Genomic DNA, 22,072 nt, shown 5'->3' with positions numbered 1-22,072 from the left:
CCTTATAGTAATCATATGAGGTAGATATCATTATTATTCTCATTGTATAGGAGAAGAGCTTTGAGGCATATAGAAGTTAAATAACTTATTAAGGACACATAGATAGAAAACTGGGTTGTTTTTTTTTTAAAGATTGGCACCTGAGCTAACAACTGTTGCCAGTCTTTTTTTTTTTTCTTTTCCTCCTCCTTCTCCCCAAAGCCCCCCAAGTCCATAGTTGTATATTCTAGCTGTAGGTCCTTCTGGTTGTGCTGTGTGGGACGCCGCCTCAGTGTGGCCTGATGAGCAGTGCCACGTCCACACCCAGCATCCAAACTGGTGAAACCCTGGGCCGCCAAAAGTGGAGTATGTGAACTTAACCCCTCGGCCATGGGGCTGGCCCCTGGACTTTTGATTCAAACGCAGGGAGTCTGACTCTAAAACACTTGCACTAGGCCAATGATCTTGAAACCCTTTTACTCTTGGACCACTTAAGAGAATTAAAAAAATTTTCCCTGGGCGGCCCCCTGGCCGACTGGTTAAGTTCACGCGCTCTACTTCGGCCGTCCAGAATTTCACCAGTTCGGATCCTGGGCGTGGATGTCTCATCCAGTCATGCTGAGGTGGTGTCCCACATGCCAAAACTAGAAGGACCCACAACTGAAAAAAATATACAACTATGTACTGGGGGGCTTTGGGGAGAAAAAGGAAAAATAAAATCTTGAAAAAAAAAATTTTCTTCCTAAAATTTTGAAAAACTTATTTACCACCTTGCACATTTTTAAGTTAGCATCATAGCATTTGTGTCATAAATGGCTGCAAAGGATGTATTTTCTGACATAATATGTATTGCATGCATGCTTTAAATATGTATTTGTCAAAACCTTGGAACTGCAGATTTTATGGAAAACGTCTGCCGTGTAATCTAATCAGCAAATCAAACTTTAATGTCAGTCGTTTGGCCAAATCAGGCTGCATCATTGAGAATGCATTCCAAATCTCAATGATTTTTTTTTTTATTGAGGTCATGTTGGTTAATATCCTAATTTTTTTTTTTTTGAGGAAGATTAGCCCTGAGCTAACTGCTGCTAATCCTCCTCTTTTCGCTGAGGAAGACTCGCCCTGAGCTAACATTCATGCCCATCTTCCTCTACTTTATATGCGGGATGCCTCCCACAGCATGGCTTGCCCGTACCCGGGATCCGAACTGGTGAACCCCAGGCCGCCTAAGTGGAACGTGCGCACTGCGCCACTGGGCTGGCCCCCCTAATGATTTTTGAAATAAATCCTGAAAATAGTAATAGGTAACGTTTACAGAGCATTTTATTTATCAGGCACTGTTCTAACAAATTTACGTTGTCGTTTTATCCTGTTAACTCTATGAAGTAGACATCTTTATCCTTATTTTTACGGATAAGTAAAATGAGGTATTAAATTACATAACTTGCTTAAGGTCCTACAGTGTGGCAGAGACTGTACTCTTAGCCCTTCACCACTGCACTGTACTTACTGCCTTACAAAGTTCACTCATAAAGTAGGAACGTGACTGTAATTTGCTGGTGTTAGGGACCAGGATATAAGAATATTTAAAACCTGGGAAATTTTTATTCATGAGGAAAAGCAGCTATAATGAAGTATTTAAATGTCTCCCTACAGTAATAAAGTCTAATTTGTACATGAGTTTGAGATTCCTGTGGGATACCAAGTGGTGATTTCTGGCAAGCATTTGGACTTTATAGGGGAAGTCGAGGCAGGAGATGGGGAAATTACCATCATAGAGATGTTAGGGTGGTTACATTGGGAATAGATAAGATTGCCCAGTGTCTTAGCTTGGGTTGCTATAACAAAATACAATAGACTGTGTGGCTTAAACGGTAGAAATTTGTTTCTCAAAGTTCTGGAGGCAGGGAAGTTCAAGATCAAGGTGCCAGCCTATTTGGTTCCTGGTAAGGATCTTCTTGGCTTGCAGACAGCTGCATTCTTGCTGTATCCTCACGTGGAGAGGAGATCATCTCTCTTTTGTCTTTTCTTATAAGGGCACTAATCCCATTCATGAGGACTCCACCCTAATGACCTAATTACCTCCAAAGGCCCCACCTCCAAATACCATCAGATTGGGGATTAGAGCTTCAACATATGAATTTCGGGAGGATACACACATTCAGTCTGTGGCATGCAGGGATAGCATGTGGATCAAGAACAGTGCTGGGTGGAGGGGGTGGCCCCATGGCCGAGTGGTTAAGTTCTCATGCTCTGCTTTGGTGGCCCAGGATTTTGCTGGTTCGGATCCCAGGTGTGGACATGGCACCACTATGCAAGGCCACGTTGAGGCAGTGTCCCACATGCCACTACTGGAGGGACCCACAACTAATAATGTACAACTCCGTGCTGGGGGGATTTGAGGAGAAAAAGCAGAAAAGAAAGATGGGCAACAGTTGTTAGCTCAGGTGCCAATCTTTTAAAAAAAAAAAAAAAAGAACAGTGCTGGGGAACAGTATAGAGCCCTGGAGGATTAGCAATATTTGAGGGACATTCACTTATTTATTCAACTACTATTTAAAGGTTTTGTATTAGTGTGTGTGTGTTTTGCATGAGAGATTTGAATATGTTTACAAACAAAAGGGAAACAGCAGAGTGGTAATATAGGCAAAAAAAAAAGAGTTAAGTGATAGGACAAGGTAAGGGTAGGTTCTTCAAACTACATTCTTCAATCTAGGGGTACACGAAAACATTCCAGGGAGAACATGGGCATGTATATTTTTAAAGGAGTCAATGCACAAAACTTCACCTTCCATAAATACTCTTCTTAAGAATAGATCTTGCTCCTATATATAAGAGCTGAAACAATAAAACTCTTAGAAGAAAATTTGGGAGAGCTTCATGACATTGAATTTGGCCTGATCTCTTAGATAGGGCAGCAAAGGCACAGTCAGCAAAAGAAAAAATAGACAAATTGGACGTAGTCAAAATTAAAAACGTTTTTGCATCAAAGAACACTATCAACAGAGTAAAAAGCCAACCTACAGAATGAAAGACAGTATTTGCAAATCATATACCTGATAAGTGATTAATATCCAGAATATATAGAAAACTAAAATCAACAACAACAAAAAGCTGATTCAAATATGGGCAAACAGAAAATTATTTTCTCACAGTATGGAGGCTAAAGTCCAAGATCAAGGTGTCAGCAGAGTTGGTTTTTGGTGAGGCCTCTCTCCTTGGCTTGCAGAAAGCTGACTTTTTGTTGTGTCCTCCCGTGGTCTTTTCTCCATGCAGTCATTCCTGGTATCTCTTCTCTGACACCAGTCCTATTGGATTAGGGCCCTACCCTCACATCCTCTTTTAAACCTTAATTACCTCCTTAAAGGCTCTATCTCCAAGTATGTTGGAGGTCATGTTGGGGGCTAGGGCTTCAGGATATGAATGGGGGGTGGTGGGACCGGGGTCGGGGGGTGGGGTAGGGGGAATGACACAATTCAGTCCATAACTCTTGTGAACTATTGGTGAGAATGTAAAATGATGTGGCGCTGGCTGTGAAAAATAGTATGATGGTTCTAAAAAAAATTAAAAATAGAATTACCGTATGATCCAGCAATTCCGCTTCTGTGTGTATATCCAAAAGAGTTGAAAGCAGCGTCTCAAAGAGATATTTGTACTTTCAGGTTCATTATTCACAATAGCCAAAAGATGGAAGTAACTCAAGTGTCCATCAGTGGATGATGGATAAACAAAATGTGGTATATACATACAGTGGAATATTTTCAGCCTTAAAAAGGAATGAGAGGCCGGCCCCGTGGTTGAGTGGTTAAGTTCACGCGCTCTGCTTCAGTGGCCCAGGGTTTCGCTGGTTCGAATCCTTGGTGTGGACATGGCACTGCTCATCAGGCCACACTGAGGCAGCGTCCTACATGCCACAACTGAAAGGACCCACAGCTAGAAATATACAACTATGTACTGGGGAGCTTTGGGAGAAAAAGGAAAAATAAAATCTTTAAAAAAAAAAAGGAATGAAATTCTGATGCTGTAGTATGTTGAAGACATTATACTAAGTGAAATAAGGTAGTCACAAAAGGACAAATAGTATGATTCCACTAGAATTATGAGGTACTTAAAGTAGTCGGAATCATAGAGACAAAGTAGAATGGTGGTTTCCAAGGGCTCAGTTAAGAGGGTAATGGGGAGTTACTGTTTAATAAGTACAGAGTTTCAGTTTCGCAAGATGAAAAAAGTTCTGTGGATGGTTGCACAACAGTGTGAATGTGTCTAATGACACAGAACTATACACTGAAAAAAGTTAAAATGGCAAATTTTATATTCTGTATATTTTACAATTTTTAAAATAATTAAAAAAAAATGGGTCTTATTGAGTCTCCTTTTCCGCTGCCCCCCCTCCTCCTTTCTTATTAATCCTTCTCCCGCTTTACCAAAAAGTCACCTCTCCGTTTAAAATCTGGCTGAAGTACACTCACCCAGGGTGGAAAACCCTTCAGGATACCAAACAATGTTTATCTCATCCCCTGTTGGAGGATATTTATGTTGTTTCCATTTTTTTAAGCTATTATGAATAAAGCGGTCGTGAACATTTTTGTAAAGTCTTTTGCTTTCATTTATCTTAGGTAAATACTTAGAAGTGGAATTGTTGGGTCATAGGGTTGCGTTGGTCAGACCAGTTTCTAAAGTGGTTGTAGTATTGTGCATTCTTTCTACTAGTGTATGAGATTGCTGGAAATCCTGAAATATTTGATTTGGTGAGTCTTCTTAATTTTAGCAATCCTAGTGGGTGTGTTCTGGTATTTCATTGTGGTTTTAATCTGTTTTCTTTATGACTGATAATAGCATTTGTCAGATATGTGTGGCAGATATTTACTCCTTGTTCCTTAGTTTGCCTATTTATTTTTTAACAGTCTTTTGAAGAACAGGTTTTAATTTTAATCCTGTTCTTTTATGGTTAATGCTTTCTGGATCCTTTATAAAAGTCTTTGCTGGCACTAAGCTCAAAAAGATTTTTCTCCTTTTTCTTTTAGAAGCTTTATAGTTTTAGCTTCTACATGTATGTGTGATCCATTTTTTTTTGGTCTGATCCATTTTTAATTAACTTTTGAGTGTGTTAATATGGTAGGCAAAGCAAGTACCATCAACAGGGAATGAGAATATCATTCTGGAGAGGGATCCTCTCCAGATCCAAGGATCCACATCCAAGGAAGGCAGCAGACATGCAGATTTCCCACTCCAGATCTGAAGAGGACTCTTTCAAGCGCCTATGATTGGAATGAATACACTTAAAATCTTTTAATGGCAATTTTGCGGGGGGAGGGGAAGGCCAGAGTGCTGCCAGCAGCTGCTAATTCCAGCTCCTTCAGCGCATATTAGAATTGCTACTGTTTAAAATCTCATAGTTGGATCTTAGTTGGGTAGATCATCAAACTATCGCTTGCCAGTCAATGCCCCCTTGATGCTCTTAGCTGAGTGTCCTCTGGAGCCTAAAGTATTTACTTTGGACAAAATTAAAGCGTTTAAAGCAAAATCAAGCCACTGCATACCACAGATAAAACTAATAGAATAGGGCCCCTGGTCTGCCTTATTGGCTTTTGAAACTGGAATTGTAATTTAGAGGGGTGGCCCTGGGTATTGGTATTATGCTACTAGAGGTGAAATTCTTGGCCTTTGCAAGATGAACCAGAGTGAAAGCATTTGCCAAGAATGTTTTTATTAGTCAAGAATTAAGGGTGGAGGAGGCTCGAAAACAGTCAGCTACCATCATAGTTCCAACGGTAAAGGATGCTGACCTGCAAATGGGGAGGCTTTATTCCCAAACCCACTGGTCAGCTTCCAGGAAATGAAGGTCTTTAGGTTCTGGGTGAGTGTAATTGCAAAGTTGAAACTTAAAGGGATCATTATCATTAGGAGGGCATCATTAGGAGTATAGCCTATAGCTTAATGTGATGCTCGCTGTCTCTGAGGACCAGCTGATCCCTATTCAACCACTATTCCTGTGAAACCATTTTTCACTTCAACCTTCAGGACTCTTGCATGGCTATTTACTACCACCAAGATCTGCACTTGCAGCAGCTTCACCTCGGCTCGCATCCTGATCTTCAGAACTCACCACAGAGGCCCTTCTACTCATTGCTGTGTAGCATCAGTTGGGGGTGGGATCTGGGCAGTTGAGGTAGTAGGCCCCTCTTGCTCCCACTTGCATGTTCACTGCCAGCCACAGTTGGGTATGGAATTGATGTTTTAGTGCCACTTATTTTCAGAGTTAGACAATATGGTAGGTGATTTGTTATATACTCCTTAGCAGATTCTGACTTTCTTGGCTCCTGTCTTTTTTTTTTTTTAAAGATTTTATTTTTCCTTTTTCTCCCCAAAGCCCCCTGGTACATAGTTGTACGTTTTTAGTTGTGGATTCTTCTAGTTCTGGCATGTGGGACGCCGCCTCAGCATGGCTTGATGAGCAGTGCCATGTCCACATCCAGGATCTGAACCGGTGAAACCCTGGGCTGCCGAAGTGGAGCACGTGAATTTAACCACTCGGCCCCAGGGCTGGCCCCTTGGTTCCTGTCTTGCTCTGTATGCCAACCATTATCTTTGCTGGGATCTGATGAGCTTCAACATTTAAATCCTTAACCTGGCTTTAAATTCATCTTATAGTGCCAGTTCTGCTTACCAAACGTGGCTCTGACTCCATGCCAGCAACTCAGAGTTTTTACCCATTTAAAGTTTGAGAATACTTTGAGATCATTTTGGCCCCAAGACCAATAGTCATTTGCTTTGCTGGATTAAACTGCATGTCTGTAAGAACTCCAGCTATCCTGAGGAACACTTTGGAGGGAACCACTACTAGATGGTTTCACAAATCTTTTGCTACATTCCCACCAGCAGTGTATGCGTGTTCCAATTTCTCCACATCCTTACCAATTTATCTTTTATTATAGCCACCCTAGTGGATGTGAAGTAGTGTCTCGTGGTTTTGATGTGCATTTCCCATATGGGTAATGTTGAGCATTTTTCCTGTGCTTATTGGCCATTTGCATATCATCTTTGGAGAAATGTCTACGCATAGCCTTTGCCCATTTTTTAAAAATTGGGTTTTTGTTTTTTTGTTATTGAATTATAAAATAATTCTTTTTTAAAAAAATTCTTTTCTTTCTATTTTATTATTTTTTTGCTGAGGAGTATTCACCCTGAGCTAGCATCTGTGCCAGTCTTCCTCTGTTTCATCTGTGGGTGGCCGCTGATGAGTGCCGTAGGTCCATGCCCGGGAACCAAACCCGGGCCTCCAAAGTGGAGCATGCCACTTAACCACTAGGCCACGGGCCAGCCCCATATAATAGTTCTTTATATATTCTAGATACAAGTCACTTATCAAATACATGATTTGCACAACTTTTCTCTCATTCTGTGTGTTGTCTTTTCACTTTCTTAATGGTGACCTATAAAGCACAAAAGTTTTAAATTTTGATGATGTCTAGTTTATCTGTTTTTCCTTTTGTTTGTGCTTTGGGTATCTATCTTATGTAAGGAATCACTTCCTAATCCAAGGTCACGAAGATGTATGCCTGTTTTTTCCTAAGAATTTTATAGTTTTACCTCTTAAGCATTTAGGTCTTTGATCCACTTTGAGTTAGTTTTTATACACGGTGTGAGGTAGGTGTCAAGCTTCATCTTTGTTTTTTTGTTTTTTGTTTTTTGTTTTTTTTTGAGAAAGATTGGCCCTGAGGTAACATCTGGTATCTTCCTCTTTTTGCTTGAGGAAGATTGGCCCTAGGCTAGCATCTGTGCCAATATTCCTCTATTTTGTATGTGAAATGTTGTTACAGCGTGGCTTGATGAGTGGTGTGTAGGTCTGTGCCTGGGGTCCGAACCTGTGAACCCTGGGCCACTGAAGTGGAGCATGGGAACTTAACCACTATGCTGCTGGGCTGGCCGTCCAACTTTATTCTTTTGCATAAGGACATCTAGTTGTCCCACTACTGTTTGTTGAAAAGACTATCCTTTCTTTATTGAATTGTCTGGGCACTTGTCTAAAACACTTGACCCTAAATGTGAGGGTTTATTTTTAGACTCTCAATTCTGTTCCATTAATCTGTATGTTTATCCTTATGCCAGTGCCACACTATCTTGAATACTGTAACTTTGTAGTAAATTTTAAAATTGGGAAGTGTGAGTCCTCTAATTTTGTTGTACAGTCAGGAGCTGCGTAACAATGTTTTGGTCAATGACAGATTGCATATACGATGGTGGTTCTATAGGATTATAATGAAGCTGAAAAATTCCTATTGCTTAGTGATGTCGTGGCCATTGTAATGTTGCAGTGCAACGCATTACTCACCAGTTTGTGGTGATGCTGGTGTAAACAAACCTTCAGGTCCTTTAGGAGGTATTCCAGAAGGCGGCATTGTTATCGTAGGAAATGACAGCTTCCTGTGTGTTATTACCCCTGAAGACCTAGCTGTGGGACAAAAGTTGGAGGTGGAAGACAGTGATATTGGTGATCTTGACCCTGTGTAGGCATAGGCTGATGTGCATGTTTGTGTCTTAGTTTTTTAAAAAAAGTTTAAAAAGTTAAAAAAAATTTAAAAATAGAAAAAGCTTATAGAATAAGTATATAAAGAAGGAAAATATTTTTGTACAGCTATACAAGGTGTTTGTGTTTTAAGCTAAGTGTTATTATAAAAAAAGTGAAAAAGTTAAAAAAATTAAAAAGTATGTAAAGTAAAAAAGTTACAGTAAGCTAAGGTTAATTTATTATTGAAGAAAGAAAAGGTTTTTTTAAAGAAATACTTCATTAAAAAGTATTTTTGTATAACACTTAATAAAGTGTTTATAAAGTCTGCAGTAGTGTGCAGTAATGTCTTAGGCCTTCACATTCACTCGCTAGTCACTCACCCAGAGCAACTTCCAGTCCCACAAGCTCCATTCATGGTAAGTGCCCTGTACAGATGTACCATTTTTTATCTTTCATACTGCATTTTTACTGTGCGTTTTCTATGTTTAGATACACAAATACTTACCATTGTGTTACAGTTGCCTACAATATTCAGTACAGTAACATGCTGTACAGGTTTGTAGACTAGTAACAATAGGCTATACCATATAGCCTAGGTGTGTAGTAGGCTGTACCATCTAGGTTTGTGTAAGTACTCTCTATGATGTTTGCACAATGATGAAATTGCCTAATTACACATTTCTCAGAATGTATATACGTTGGTAAGCAACACATAAATGTATATACTTTTCTCTTTTGCATTGGTGATACCATATTACAGATAATATTTTGTACATATTTTTAAACTTAATATATAATAGCTCATCCTATATTAACAAAGCTACCTCACTTTTTGAGAATTGCATAGTATTTTGGTAGTACAAATTATACTTTATTGGTGTACATTTAGATTTTATAATCTTTTTCTATTACAAACAGTGCTGCATTATGTACCTTTATAAACATGTCACCTCACATTGTAGGTTTCTAGAGAATGAAATCCTAAAAGAGGAACTGAAAAGTTGGGTAATACGCATTTTAAATTCTGTGAATTTTACAGTTTTCCTCATGTTACTCATTTTCAATTCATCCCATTTTGGTCAGAGAAGATGCTTTGTTTGGTATTTATCTTTTAAAATCTATTGAGACCTGTCTGTGGTCTACCAAGTAGTCCATCCTGGATCATATCCCATATGCACTTGAGAAGATGTGTCTGCTGTTGGGTGGGGTGTTCTGTATATGTTGATTAGGTCTAGTTGGTTTATTGTGTTAAGTTCTCCATTTCCTTACATTCTGTCTGGTCAATCTGTCTGTTATTGAAGGTGAGGTTTGAAGTTTTCCAACTGTTAACATAGAACTGTTTATTTCTCCCTTCAGGTCTTTGAATTTTTGCTTCATATATTTTGAGAGTCTGTTATTAGGTGCATAATGTTTATGATTGTTTTATCTTCTTGCTGTGGTTTTGGAACCTTTTGTTTAATAGATAATGTCTGTCTTTTGTATCTTTTTAGATTTAAAGTTTGTTTTGTCTGATACAGGTATAGCCACCCCAGCTCTCATTTGGTTACTATTTACATAGGATATCTTTTTCTTTCAATCTATGTGTGTCTTTGGATCTAAACTGAGTCTCTTGTAGACAGCATATACAGTCATGCATCGCTTAACAACAGGGATACGTTCTGAGAGATGAGTCCGTAGGCTATTTTACCATTGTGCGAACATCATAGAGTGTACTTACATGGACCTGGATGGTATAGCCTACTACATACCTAGGCTATATGGTACTGATCTTATGGTGCCACCATCATATATGCATTGTTATGCGGCACATGACTGTGGTTGGACCATCTTAGTAGTTGTTTTTTATCTAATCTGCTAATCTCAACTTTTGATTAGAAGAGTTTAAATCTTTTGCATTTAAAGTAATTATGTACTGATAAGGAGGGACTTCTGCCATTGTGCTATTTGTTTTCTATATGCCTTATAGCTTTTTTTGTCCATTTCTTCCATTATTGCCTCCTTTAGTGTTTAGCTGATTTTTTTGTAGTGAAATATTTTGATTTCCTTCTCATTTTCTTGTGTGTATAGTCTATAGATATTTTCTTTGTGGTTACCATGGGGATTACATTTAACATCCCTCAGTTGTAACAATTTAATTTGAGTTTATACCAGCTTAAGTTCAATAGCATACAAAAACTCTGCTTCTGTTTAGCTCCTTTCTCTCTGTTATTCATGTCACATAACATCTTTATAAATTGTTCTCATTAACCTAGATTAATAACTATTTTTTGTGCATTTGTCGTTTAAATCATGTAGAAACTAAAAAGTGGAGTAATAAACTAAAGTTACAATGATAGTAGCTTTTGTAGTTGCCCCTGTTTTTATCTTTACCAGAGATCTTTATTTCTTCATACAGCTTCAAGTTATGGTGTAGCTTCCTTTCATTTCAACCTGAAGAACTCTTTTTAGCCCTTCTTGCAGGGCCCATTTAGTGGTAACGTATTCCCTCAGCTTTTGCTTATCTGGAAATGTCTTAATTTCTTCCTCTTTTTTTTTTTTTTTGAGGAATATTAGCTCTGAGCTAACTACTGACAGTCCTCCTCTTTTTTGCTGAAAAAGCCTGGCCCTGAGCTAACATCCATGCCCATCTTCCTCTACTTTATATGTGGAACGCCTACCACAGCATGGCGTGCCAAGCGGTGTCATGTCCGCACACGGCAATCGAAATGGCGAACCCTGGGCCGCGGAGAAGTGGAACAGGTGAACTTAACTGCTGCACCACCAGGCCAGCCCCTATCATTTAGTTTGTTTAACATATTTAAGACAGTTGTAATAAAGTCTGTGTCTATTAAATGTGATGTCTGAGCTTACTCAGGAATAGTTTCTGTTCATTTGCTTCTTTGAATGGGCCGTATTTTCCTGTTTCTTTGTATGCCTTGTGATTTTGTTGTTGTTTTGAAAGTTGGGCATTTGACTATTCTAATGTGGTAACTCTGGAAATCAGATTCTCCTCCTTTCTTGGGGTTTGCTGATTTTTTTTTTTGTTTTTTGAAGACTGTAATAGCCTGTTTTGAGACTTCTAAACTATTTTTGCAAAGACTATTTCTTATTGTGTGTTATCACTGACACCTGTTCTTTTAGCTCTGGTTCCTCTAACCTTTTAACCAAGATTTCTTTGAATGCTAGGAGCTCAAACAAACAAACAAAAACACACCAAAAACAAAAAAGAGAAAAGCAGAAAATAACCATTCTCGCTGTTTTGCAGATTGGTTCTGTGCTGGGGCACTCCTTCAACACTTAGGTAGGCTTGCTCTGAGCCCAGGGATCAGCCTGAAGCCTGAAGTGAAGGCTTAAGGTCTTCTTGGGTCTCGTCTGATCATGTGTCTTGCCTGGGTATGCATGTGCTCTCTAAATTTTCCCATACATGTTGCTTTGGAATGTCCTGATTCCCCAAAGTGTTTTCACCCTAATTTCTCCATATCTGTGAGTCTCTAGTCTGCTTTGCAGCTTTTATTAGCAATGCTGCCACTTTCCTCCCCAGAGTTCTGAGTTAGGTACAACAGAAACAAGCACCCTGCATCAGTCTTTCAGATAGCCCCCAGACAGGTTAGAACAGATACAGATGTACACAATAATTTGCAAATTCGGTCTTCCTCTGAGCTGGGAACTGGGCTGCCACTGCTTTGGGACAAAAACCACTGCCATGCTGGAGAGGGGATGGGGTGGGGATGAGTAAAAACACCACAAAACTTTCCTAGTGTTTTGAAGATGGCTTTTTCTTTCTTTTGTTTTATCGAGGTCAAATTAGTTTATAACATTGTGAAATTTCAGTTGTACATTATTATTCGTCAGTCACTATATAGATGTGCCCCTTTACCCCTTGTGCCCACCCCACAACCCCCTTCCCCTCTGGTAACCACTAATCTGTTCTCTTTGTCCATGTGTTGTTTTATCTTCCGCATATGAGTGAAATCATTCGGTGTTTGTCTTTTTCTGTCTGGCTTATTTTGCTTAACATGATACCCTTCAGGTCCATCCATGTTGTTGCAAATGGGATGATTTTGTCTTCTTTTTATGGCTGTGTAGTATTCCATTGTGTATATATACCACATCTTCCTTATCCATTCATCAGTCGATGTGTGCTTGGGTTGCTTCCGTGTTTTGGCCATTGTGAATAATGCTGCAGTGAACATAGGGGTGCATAAATCTCTTTGAATTGTTAATTTCAAGCTCTTTGGGTAAATACTCAGTAGTGGGATAGCTGGGTCGTATGGTATTTCTGTTTTTAATTTTTTGAGAAATCTCCATACTGTTTTCCATAGTGGCTGCACCAGTTTGCATTCCCACCAGCAGTGTGTGAGGGTTCCCTTTTCTCTACATTCTCTCCAACATTTGTTGTTTTTGTCTTGGTGATTATAGCCATTCTAACAGGTGTAAGGTGATATCTCATTGTAGTTTGGTTTGCATTTCCCTGATGATTAGTGATATTGAGCATCTTTTCATGTGCCTGTTGGCCAGAAGATGGCTTTTTCTTGATTATTTGCTTGGTTGTTGTAAACCTTTGACTGTTTTCTAAAGCTCCAGCATAGTTGATTCAGACATTTACTGCTTGTTTTTTGATGTTTCTGTGGAGGAACAAGTCTTTGGAACTTCTTAGTCTGCCATTTTGCTGACCTGTGGGTTATATTTTTCTCTTTCTTAATAGCGTACTTTGATGCACAAAAGTTTTTAATTTTGGTGAGATCTACTGTATCTGTTTTTTCTTTTGTTCCTTGTCATTTTTGTGCTGTGTTAAGAAATGGTTGCTAAATCCAAGGTCATGAAAGTTTGCCTCTTTTTTAGTAGCTACAGCAAAGGTCCTGAGGATGACTTCTCAGCCTGACTTGGGTTACATGCCCATCTTCAAAGCAGTCACTCTGGTGAGGGTAATAGACTATTCTGATTGACCAGGCTGGATGGTGGTGGATCAGCCACATGGACTGAGACTGGTGTTTAATGCTAAGATGCTGTTTCCAAAAAGGAAGATAGAATGGGTGCTGGGAAAGTTAGTAAGTATTTAGTAAATGTGAAGCATTCCTCCTACATTGAGAAGTTTATGGTGCCTCAGAGCACACATTTTTAATTAAAAGGGTGGTTTTTGGGGCTGGCCCTGTGGCCGAGTGGTTAAGTTCGCATGCTCCGCTTCAGCGGCCCAGGGTCTCACCAGTTCGGAACCTGGGCGCGGACATGGCACCGCTCATCAAACCATGCTGAGGCGGCATCCCACATGCCACAACTAGAAGGACCTACAACTAAAAGTATACAACTATGTACTGGGGGGCTTTGGGGAGAAAAAGGAAAAATAAAAGCTTAAAAAAAAGAAAAACACGCTTTTTTTTTTTAATCTTTTTTTTTTTTAAGATTTTATTTTCCCTTTTTCTCCCCAAAGCCCCCCAGAACATAGTTGTGTATTTTTTTTATTTGTAGGTCCTTCCAGTTGTGGCATGTGGGATGCCACCTCAGCATGGCTTGATGAGCGGTGCCTTGTCCACGCCCAGGATCCGAACCGGTGAGACCCTGGGCCGCTGAAGCGGAGCACGCGAACTTAACCACTCGGCCACGGGGCCGGCCCCCTCATTTTTTTTTCTTAAATTTTTCCCTTTTCTCCTCAAAGCCCCCTAGTACATAGTTGTTTATTTTTAGTTGTGGGTCCTTCTAGTTCTGGCATGTGGGACGCCGCTTCAGCATGTGGGATGCCCAGGATCCGACCCGGTGAAACCTTGGGCCGCTGAAACGGAACTCGCAAACTTAACCACGTGGCCACAGGGCTGGCCCCCTTTTAAAAATTTTTTATTTATTTTTCTTGAGGAAGATTACCCCTGAGCTAACATCCACTGTGAATCCTCCTCTTTTTTTTTTTTTTTTTTGCTGAGGAAGGTTGGCCCTGAGCTAACATCTGTGCCCATCTTCCTTTATATGTTGGACACCTGCCACAGCATGGCTTGATAAGTGGTGCGTAGGTCCACACCTGGGATCTGAACTGGTGAACCCCAGGCCACTGAAGCAGAGTGTGTGAATTTAACTGCTGCGCCACTGGGCCGGCCCCCAAAGTGTATTTTTCTTGTTATAAATTAATATGTAAATCTTTAAAAATGACTTCCAAAAATATCCCTGCTGATGTGGTCTCTGATAAACCAAGCAGGAGAAAATTAGTTTAGCCTTTGCTTCATATTCTATTGTATTTATTTTTTGCGGTTTGTTTTGTACAGGCACTGCTATAATCAGAGTTTGGTAGCAAAAGGATCTACTTATTGGGCCCTCTTGACATAGAAAGAGATGTGGGGGGATTCTCGATCTGCTAACAGAACAGGACCTTTTCGGTAAGTCTTAAAATTTGAATATTGAAATTGTGAATATTTTAATGATAAATATATAGCATTTTTTGGTCTACCATAAAAGGAGATATTTTCTTTGAGTAGAAGTAGTTCTGATTTTTAAAAAATAGAAACTATTTTAAAAATTTCTGGTTATTTCTAAAGTGATTGTGAAACTGAATACCAAGCACACCAAATGTTTTGTTTTAGGATTTTTAAACTCTAAAATATATCTACCAATTATTTATTTATTATCTCTTTTAGCAAAGTAATATGTTCTTGACTAATAAGGAAGGCTAGCAAAAATGTACATAAACGTTTATAAATGTGCATAAATGTTCTATTAAGTTCACTAATTTATGCCTAGAATTCAGAGCTGTGTCTTGCCTGTGGCACGTTGTGTTTCAGCTACCATAAATAGTTCTGAGAAAGAAAAATTACTCGATGCAATTTTCTAAGCTACATTTTAATTTTGGGGGTTACTAGATACAAAGATAAGTGGAGAAGGTGGTACCATTCAATTGTAAATGGATTATATTTTACATTTGTAAGGAGTTCATTTTTTTATAGCCAATATAATAAAAACTGATGATAGTGTTTTTAAAACTTTTGCATTGTGTTTACAATGAATAAAATGCCATAGGAATGGAATTTTTATGGTTTTATTTGGTAAGTTATACAGTAAAAACAGTGATGCTCCAATTGAAACTTGTTACTAGTAAATTTTCTTTTGGATTGAGAGTCTGCAAGATTTTATTGTGCAAATTCAACATGTTCCATTCATGATTCTGAAGCTTGGGGTTCCAACGAAAAATTTAGATAGAGAACTGTGTTTTAAAAATCCATGTATTTTTAAATAGTAAAATTTATTTAGTAAAGCTGGTGTTTCTTAATACTAAACGATAGGTGTCTTTGTTTTCTGCTCAACAATTTTTAAATTAAAGCAATGGTGATGATGCTGGGTATGTTTTTCCTTTGAAAATATTAAGGTCTGGATCAGTGGTAAGCAAAATACAGCCTGCAGCTCATTTTTATTTTCTTGGAACACAACCATGATTATTCATTTACAAGTTGTCTGTGGTTGTTTTCTTGCTACAATGGCAGAGTTGAATAGTTTTGACAGAGACCGCAAAGCCTAATATAATTACTATCAGGCTCTTTATGGAAAAGGTTTGCCAGTCCCTGGTCTAATCAGTGAGCTGGTCCTTTATGTTTTTAAATATTTGGATTGTAATCTATCCTTTTTACTTATATTGATGGATAATTATTTTGTAAGTAAGGCTGTTTCTTATAAAATTAATCTACTTAGATGGTTTAGGTAAGCCTTCAGAAGTGTTAGGTAATTTTAGCTCTATTGCATAACTTTAAAAAAATTTTCAGAACATTTTTTCTTTGACCAATTTATTATTTAAAGTTATATTTTCCCACCTTAATTTTAGTTTAAATATGAGTCATTACATGCTGTTTTTTAAGGTCATTGACCAGAAGGGAGACATAGTTTATATAACATAACTTTTGGGGGGACTTATTTGGATTAAAAAAGATATCTTACAGGAAAACTACTTCGTATTTCATTTTAACAGCTTCTTAAATTATTTTTTATTTGGTTGAAAATTCTTTTCATAGCCACTGCTATTTTATATTAATAGAACTGTTTGTTGAACAGTCTGCATAAAATACAGTTCTAAGAACCCTAGTACAGTAGGCTTCTCTAGATCTATTTGATCCTCTCAACTTCAGAGGGTAAGATAATCCTTAGGGCATTATTTAAAGACAATGTTGGATGTGTCTGGTCAGAAAACGTGTAAATTGAGATACCTCAATACTCATCCCATGAGTGTCTGCTGAGCTTAAGTCTTCCTGCAATCTAACTATTGGGATTTGAATGATTTTGAATATGAGAGACACTAGAGTTATTGGTAATGTCTTAATTTTAGTGTTAAATTGTATTACTTATGAAAAACATTTGAACTTACTCCTCTTATGGTGAATCACATAGATATAACTAATGTTAATGGGAGCTCATGGAAGTCATCATGTTCTGAAAATCCATTAAATATGTATCATTCTAATGTTTAGGTTACTATTGTTAAATTCCTATCACTTTAAGAAAGGGTTTGGCATTGTAAGTGTTTCTCTTGAACTGAGTGACCCGGAATCAGTTGTCCTTTTAATCTTTCTATAGTGCTGTAGTCTGAGCTCAGAAGGGTCATAGAACCTGTATGTTCTGGGAGGAGAGAACTGAGTTGGACTTGATCTCTTAATATTTTTTTTTCTACTGCTACATAGCAGATAACCCTTCAAATCATTTCATATTTTCCTTTTTCATGCTTTCCCCTCCCACTCAAGCTCAGGATCCTAGGTACCTAATTGCCTATTTAAATTCCTTGATCCTTTACCAAAGCCAAAACATGTAAAATGGTCTGAAGGTTAGGCAAAGAAAAGAAGTTGGCTCATATGAAAGATTGGGCCAGTTTTCGTTATCTCTTGAGTTCTGTAAACTAAGAATGTGAATTCAATATTATGCTTATTTTTATTTTTTATTATTTGGGGCAGATTAGCCCTGAGCTAACATCTGCTGCCAATCCTCCTCTTTTTGCTGAGGAACACTGGTCCTGAGCTATCATCTGTGCCCATCTTCCTCTACTTTATATGTGGGACACCTGCCACAGCCTGGCTTGATAAGCAGTGCATAGGTCTGCACCCAGGATCCGAACTGGCAAACCCCAGGCCACCGAAGTGGAATGTGCGAACTTAACCGCTGTGCCACCAGGCTGGCCCCATGCTTATTTTTGAAAATGTTTTATTACCATGAAAAATTAACATGAGGCATTAGAATCTGGAGTATCAGCTTCTTCATTTGACACCTTAGGATAATGCTTGAGGGCCTAATGCACTCTCTTAGGTCCCTTTCAGCGTTAAGCTCCTGGATGATGTTGTTTGGCTTAGTCAACTTACACATGCCTTGTGACATGATTCATGCTGCCTTCTGTGATACCTTTGGGTAGTTATAATAATAATAGGACCCAAGTGAGACTGCTTGTAGGCGGAGCCACTGTAGAACTGGGATTTAGATGCAACCGGGGCTGATGCTCATCTGGTGAACACTGGTGTGCTCCTACTGCTGATTTATAGCCAGTGTTTCTTCATTTTGGGCCTGCATCCATTCTGATTGGGTGGTGTCTGTACTGTAGCTGTAACCGAATATTTTGGAATGTTACTCCTGTATGCAGCAATGAGAAAGACACCTCCTGAAACTTACTGTAAGAAATTTGCAGTGCATTGATTTTTCTGATGTATAGGAATCATCATGTTGATCTTGGATTTCTAAGTTCCCTGGCTGTAGGAAATGGAAATTTTTGTAGCATGTCACCATTGCTAGCTTATCTGGTGTTGCGGATTTTCCCTGTTGCAGGACTGGGTGAGAGCTTTTTCTGCAGCAGTCATGTTGAAAACCTTGTGTTGACTTTCCTCGTGTTCTGAAATGGGAGCATAAAAGTTTACTCCGTCACTTCGTCTTAAAATAGCAAAACATTGCTGTTTTCTGCAGATCTAGGACCTTGTTACAGAACTCTGCCAAAAAAAAAATGTTTACAGAAGAATGTGCTGTGATTAGAGAAGAATATGCTGGTGTGTAGATTTCAAACTCTCTGGACAATATGAATAACACTGTCTTTGTTTCTACAGTGGGAGCCAAGAAGAAAGGTTTGCTCCCGGGTGGAACAGGGATTATCCTCCTCCTCCCCTTAAGAGTCATGCTCAAGAGAGACACTCTGGCAACTTTCCTGGCAGAGATTCACTTCCCTTTGATTTCCAGGGGCATTCGGGGCCTCCCTTTGCAAATGTAGAGGAGCATTCTTTCAGCTATGGAGCTAGAGATGGACTGCATGGTGACTATCGAGGAGGGGAGGGACCTGGACATGATTTCAGGGGGGGAGATTTTTCATCTTCTGATTTCCAGAGCAGAGAGTCATCACAGTTGGACTTCAGGGGTAGGGACATACATTCTGGGGATTTTCGGGATAGAGAAGGACCACCTATGGACTATAGGGGTGGAGATGGTACTTCTATGGATTATAGAGGTAGGGAGACATCTCACATTAACTACAGAGACAGGGATGCTCACACTGTTGATTTCAGAGGTAGGGATGCTCTTCCATCTGACTTCAGGGGCAGGGGCACTTATGATTTAGATTTTAGAGGCCGGGATGGATCCCACACAGATTTTAGGGGAAGGGATTTATCAGATTTGGATTTCAGGGCCAGAGATCAGTCCCGTTCTGATTTTAGGAATAGAGATGTATCTGATTTGGACTTCAGGGACAAAGATGGAACACAGGTGGACTTTAGAGGCCGAGGTTCAGGTGCTAGTGATCTAGACTTTAGGGACAGGGATACACCACATTCAGATTTCAGAGGTAGGCACCGGTCTAGGACTGATCAGGATTTTAGGGGCAGAGAGGTGGGATCTTGTATGGAATTTAAAGATAGGGAGATGCCCTCTGTGGATCCAAATATTTTGGAGTACATTCAGCCCTCTACACAAGATAGAGAACATTCTAGTATGAATGTTAACAAGAGAGAAGAATCCACTCATGACCATACAACAGAAAGGCCAGCTTTTGGCATTCAGAAGGGAGAATTTGAGCATTCAGAACCAAGAGAAGGAGAAACACAAGATGTAGCCTTTGAACATGAGTCTCCATCAGACTTTCAGAATAGCCAAAGTCCACTTCAAGACCAAGACAAGTCACAGCTTTCTGGAGGTGAACAACAGAGTTCAGATGCTGGTCTGTTTAAAGAAGAAGGTGGTCTGGACTTTCTTGGCCGACAAGACACTGATTACAGAAGCATGGAGTACCGTGATGTGGATCACAGGCTGCCAGGAAGCCAGATATTTGGCTATGGCCAGAGCAAGTCTTTTCCAGAGGGCAAAACTTCCCGAGATTCCCCACGGGACCTTCAGGTATGTTAATGGAGTAGATTGCCTTTTTGCTTTTTCGTAAGGCTTTTCTGAAGGATGAAGTACAGAGTCCAGGACCATTAGTCTTGGGTCTCTCCTTGTACAACCATTAAAAAGGAAAATTTGTATTCAAGAATGGAATATACATCTCTAGAGAAACGGCTCTCAACTCAGATCATGTTTTTCATGTATGTCTCTTCACTATTTTGCTTTATGGTGCTAATTTAAATGCCTTGAGATAATTGTTTGAAAGTTTCTGTCTTTGGGAGTTGGTTCTCTCAACTCTTGCGTAGTTAGGCCTTGTGGCTTTTTAGGGTTCATTTTCTTATTTAAAGTCATTTAGAGAATACTTAGGAGTCTTTCCCTAGTCTTCAGGAGGTGAGGTTAATGTCACAATATCCTGTTGCAACTAACTTAAATGACTTCAGTGTTGAATTTCTATATAAATAATATATAATTTAATGAGTATATAATCTAAGTCAGGATAGTTACGTTTGCACTTGGACAATGAAAATACTATCTTTTAAAATAGATTTTCTCCATCTCTACTTAGGTTTCTGTTATTTTGGAGAGTGATCCTAAGACAGGCTAACCAGATAATAGATTTTGAGAATGTTAGAGCTGGGCGACCATATAATTTATTGTTCAAATCAGGACACTTTCATGAGTAAAAGAGGATGTTATTGATAATTATGCCTGGACAGTAAGCATAACTGGGAGGTGTGTTCACTTAGTTATAAGAGACTTTTTCTCAAAAGTTAAATCCTTTTTATAACTTTTGAAATGGAGAGAAGTCAGTTGGAGCTGAGACTTTCATGAATATGGAAAATGCTGATTTCTCTGAATTGTGCTGTTAAGTTGTATGGTCAGATGACAAATCTTGACTTTGTTCTAAAATTTGTTTATAGATGACATCTTTGATAAATGATATCTGGTTTAAATTTCTTTTTTTTTTTCTATTTTCTCATCCAAAAAAGAAAATTATAGTTTTGAGAATATGTTAGGGTTTTTTTTCTGCCTATAAGAGTCCTCTCAACATTCTGTTTTACTAGTTTAAGACTCTCAGTGAGCCTTTGTCTTAGCACACTTGTTTTCTAATGATTTGAAATAAAATTTTGGAATGCAGAAAAGTAGAGAATATTATAATTTTTTAGGTCTTCATATAATGCAAGTCATTTTGATTTTTGATCCTGAGTACCTGTATTTCATGTTTAGTTTCATTTTCCACACTAACGTTTATTTCTGAAATAATTTTTTATTCTGCATTCAAGGATCAAGATTATAGGACTGGCTCAAGTGAGGAGAAACCAAGCAAGCTTATTCGATTAAGTGGAGTGCCTGAAAATGCCACAAAAGAAGAGGTAAGTCTCTTTTTTTCTTTTTCCTTTTTTTAATCAATTAAAAATTTTTTTTAATTTTGAAAAATTATAGATTTACAGGAAGATGCAAAGAAATGTACAGGGAAATCTTGGGTATCCTTCACCAGCCTCCCCCAGTGTTAACATCTTGTATTACTATAGTACAATAGCTAAACCAGAAAATTGGCTTTGGTGCAATCCATAGAGCTTATTCAGATTTCACCAGTTATACATGTGCTCACTGAGGTGAAGTTTGTAAAAAAAAAAAAAAGAAGAAATTATGACAAATGATTACTGTCCTCAGATCTGCTAATCATCCTTTAGGGCATAATCCAAGAGGAAGGGTTGGAGTGCATACATAAAGATGTAGTTGATTTACTACAGTAGTAAAAGCTGAGTGCTGCCCAATTCCTCATTGTTAAAGGATTGGATGACTAAATGATGGCAGAACGTATGGAAGAATTTGGTCAGAATCTTACAACAAGAGTGAAGAGTGCTTACTCTGTGCCAGGCATTATGTGATGCTTATAGACGTTAGTTCGTTTAATTATCACAATATACTATGAATAGGTGCTCTTTATTCATTCACTCTGTATATTAAGTGCTGTTGTATGCCAGGCAGTGTTCTAAGTACTGAATGGTATAGCAGTGAACATTATAAATTCACTACCTCCATGGATAATAAAAAGTAAGCAAAAAGTAGATAATTTCAGGCAGTGATAAATGCTCTGAAGAAAACTAAAGTAAAAGTTTAGAGCATCACTGGGGTAGGGGCTTAATTTAAATCCGGTAGTTAGGGAAGGCATCATTGAGCCCAGGCCTGAATGCAGTGAGAGAATAGCCCTTTTGAAGAGGGGAAAAGAACTGACCAGTCTGAGGGGGTTCAAGTGCCATAGCCCTGGACTGGGATGAGCTCAATTCATCATCTTGT

The 22,072-nt window shown here is 38.8% G+C and overlaps 1 protein-coding gene across 14 annotated transcripts in view; it reads left to right on the top strand.

The window, feature by feature from the left end:
* Positions 1 to 22,072, top strand: part of RBM6 (RNA binding motif protein 6) — a 110,013-nt gene that overhangs the window by 5,780 nt on the left and 82,161 nt on the right. For 4 of the 14 annotated variants that reach the window (XM_008529781.2, XM_070575231.1, XM_070575232.1 and 1 more), the window contains 3 exons: positions 14,716 to 14,826; positions 18,508 to 19,786; positions 21,055 to 21,144. In XM_008529781.2, the coding sequence (XP_008528003.1) occupies positions 14,783 to 14,826; positions 18,508 to 19,786; positions 21,055 to 21,144 (1,413 nt within the window). In that variant the 5' untranslated portion in view covers positions 14,716 to 14,782. Of the gene's footprint in view, positions 1 to 8,832; positions 8,905 to 11,086; positions 11,228 to 13,309; positions 13,516 to 13,933; positions 14,016 to 14,715; positions 14,827 to 18,235; positions 19,787 to 21,054; positions 21,145 to 22,072 lie in introns of those variants that run through there. The other 10 variants (XM_070575229.1, XM_070575230.1, XM_070575239.1 and 7 more) reach the window with 7 other exon arrangements.

The sequence above is a fragment of the Equus przewalskii genome, chromosome 15 (genome assembly GCF_037783145.1).
Source record: "Equus przewalskii isolate Varuska chromosome 15, EquPr2, whole genome shotgun sequence".
Lineage (NCBI taxonomy): Eukaryota > Metazoa > Chordata > Mammalia > Perissodactyla > Equidae > Equus > Equus przewalskii.
The sequence above is the reverse complement of the archived record's forward strand: the minus strand, read 5'-3'. Positions and strand labels throughout refer to the sequence as shown.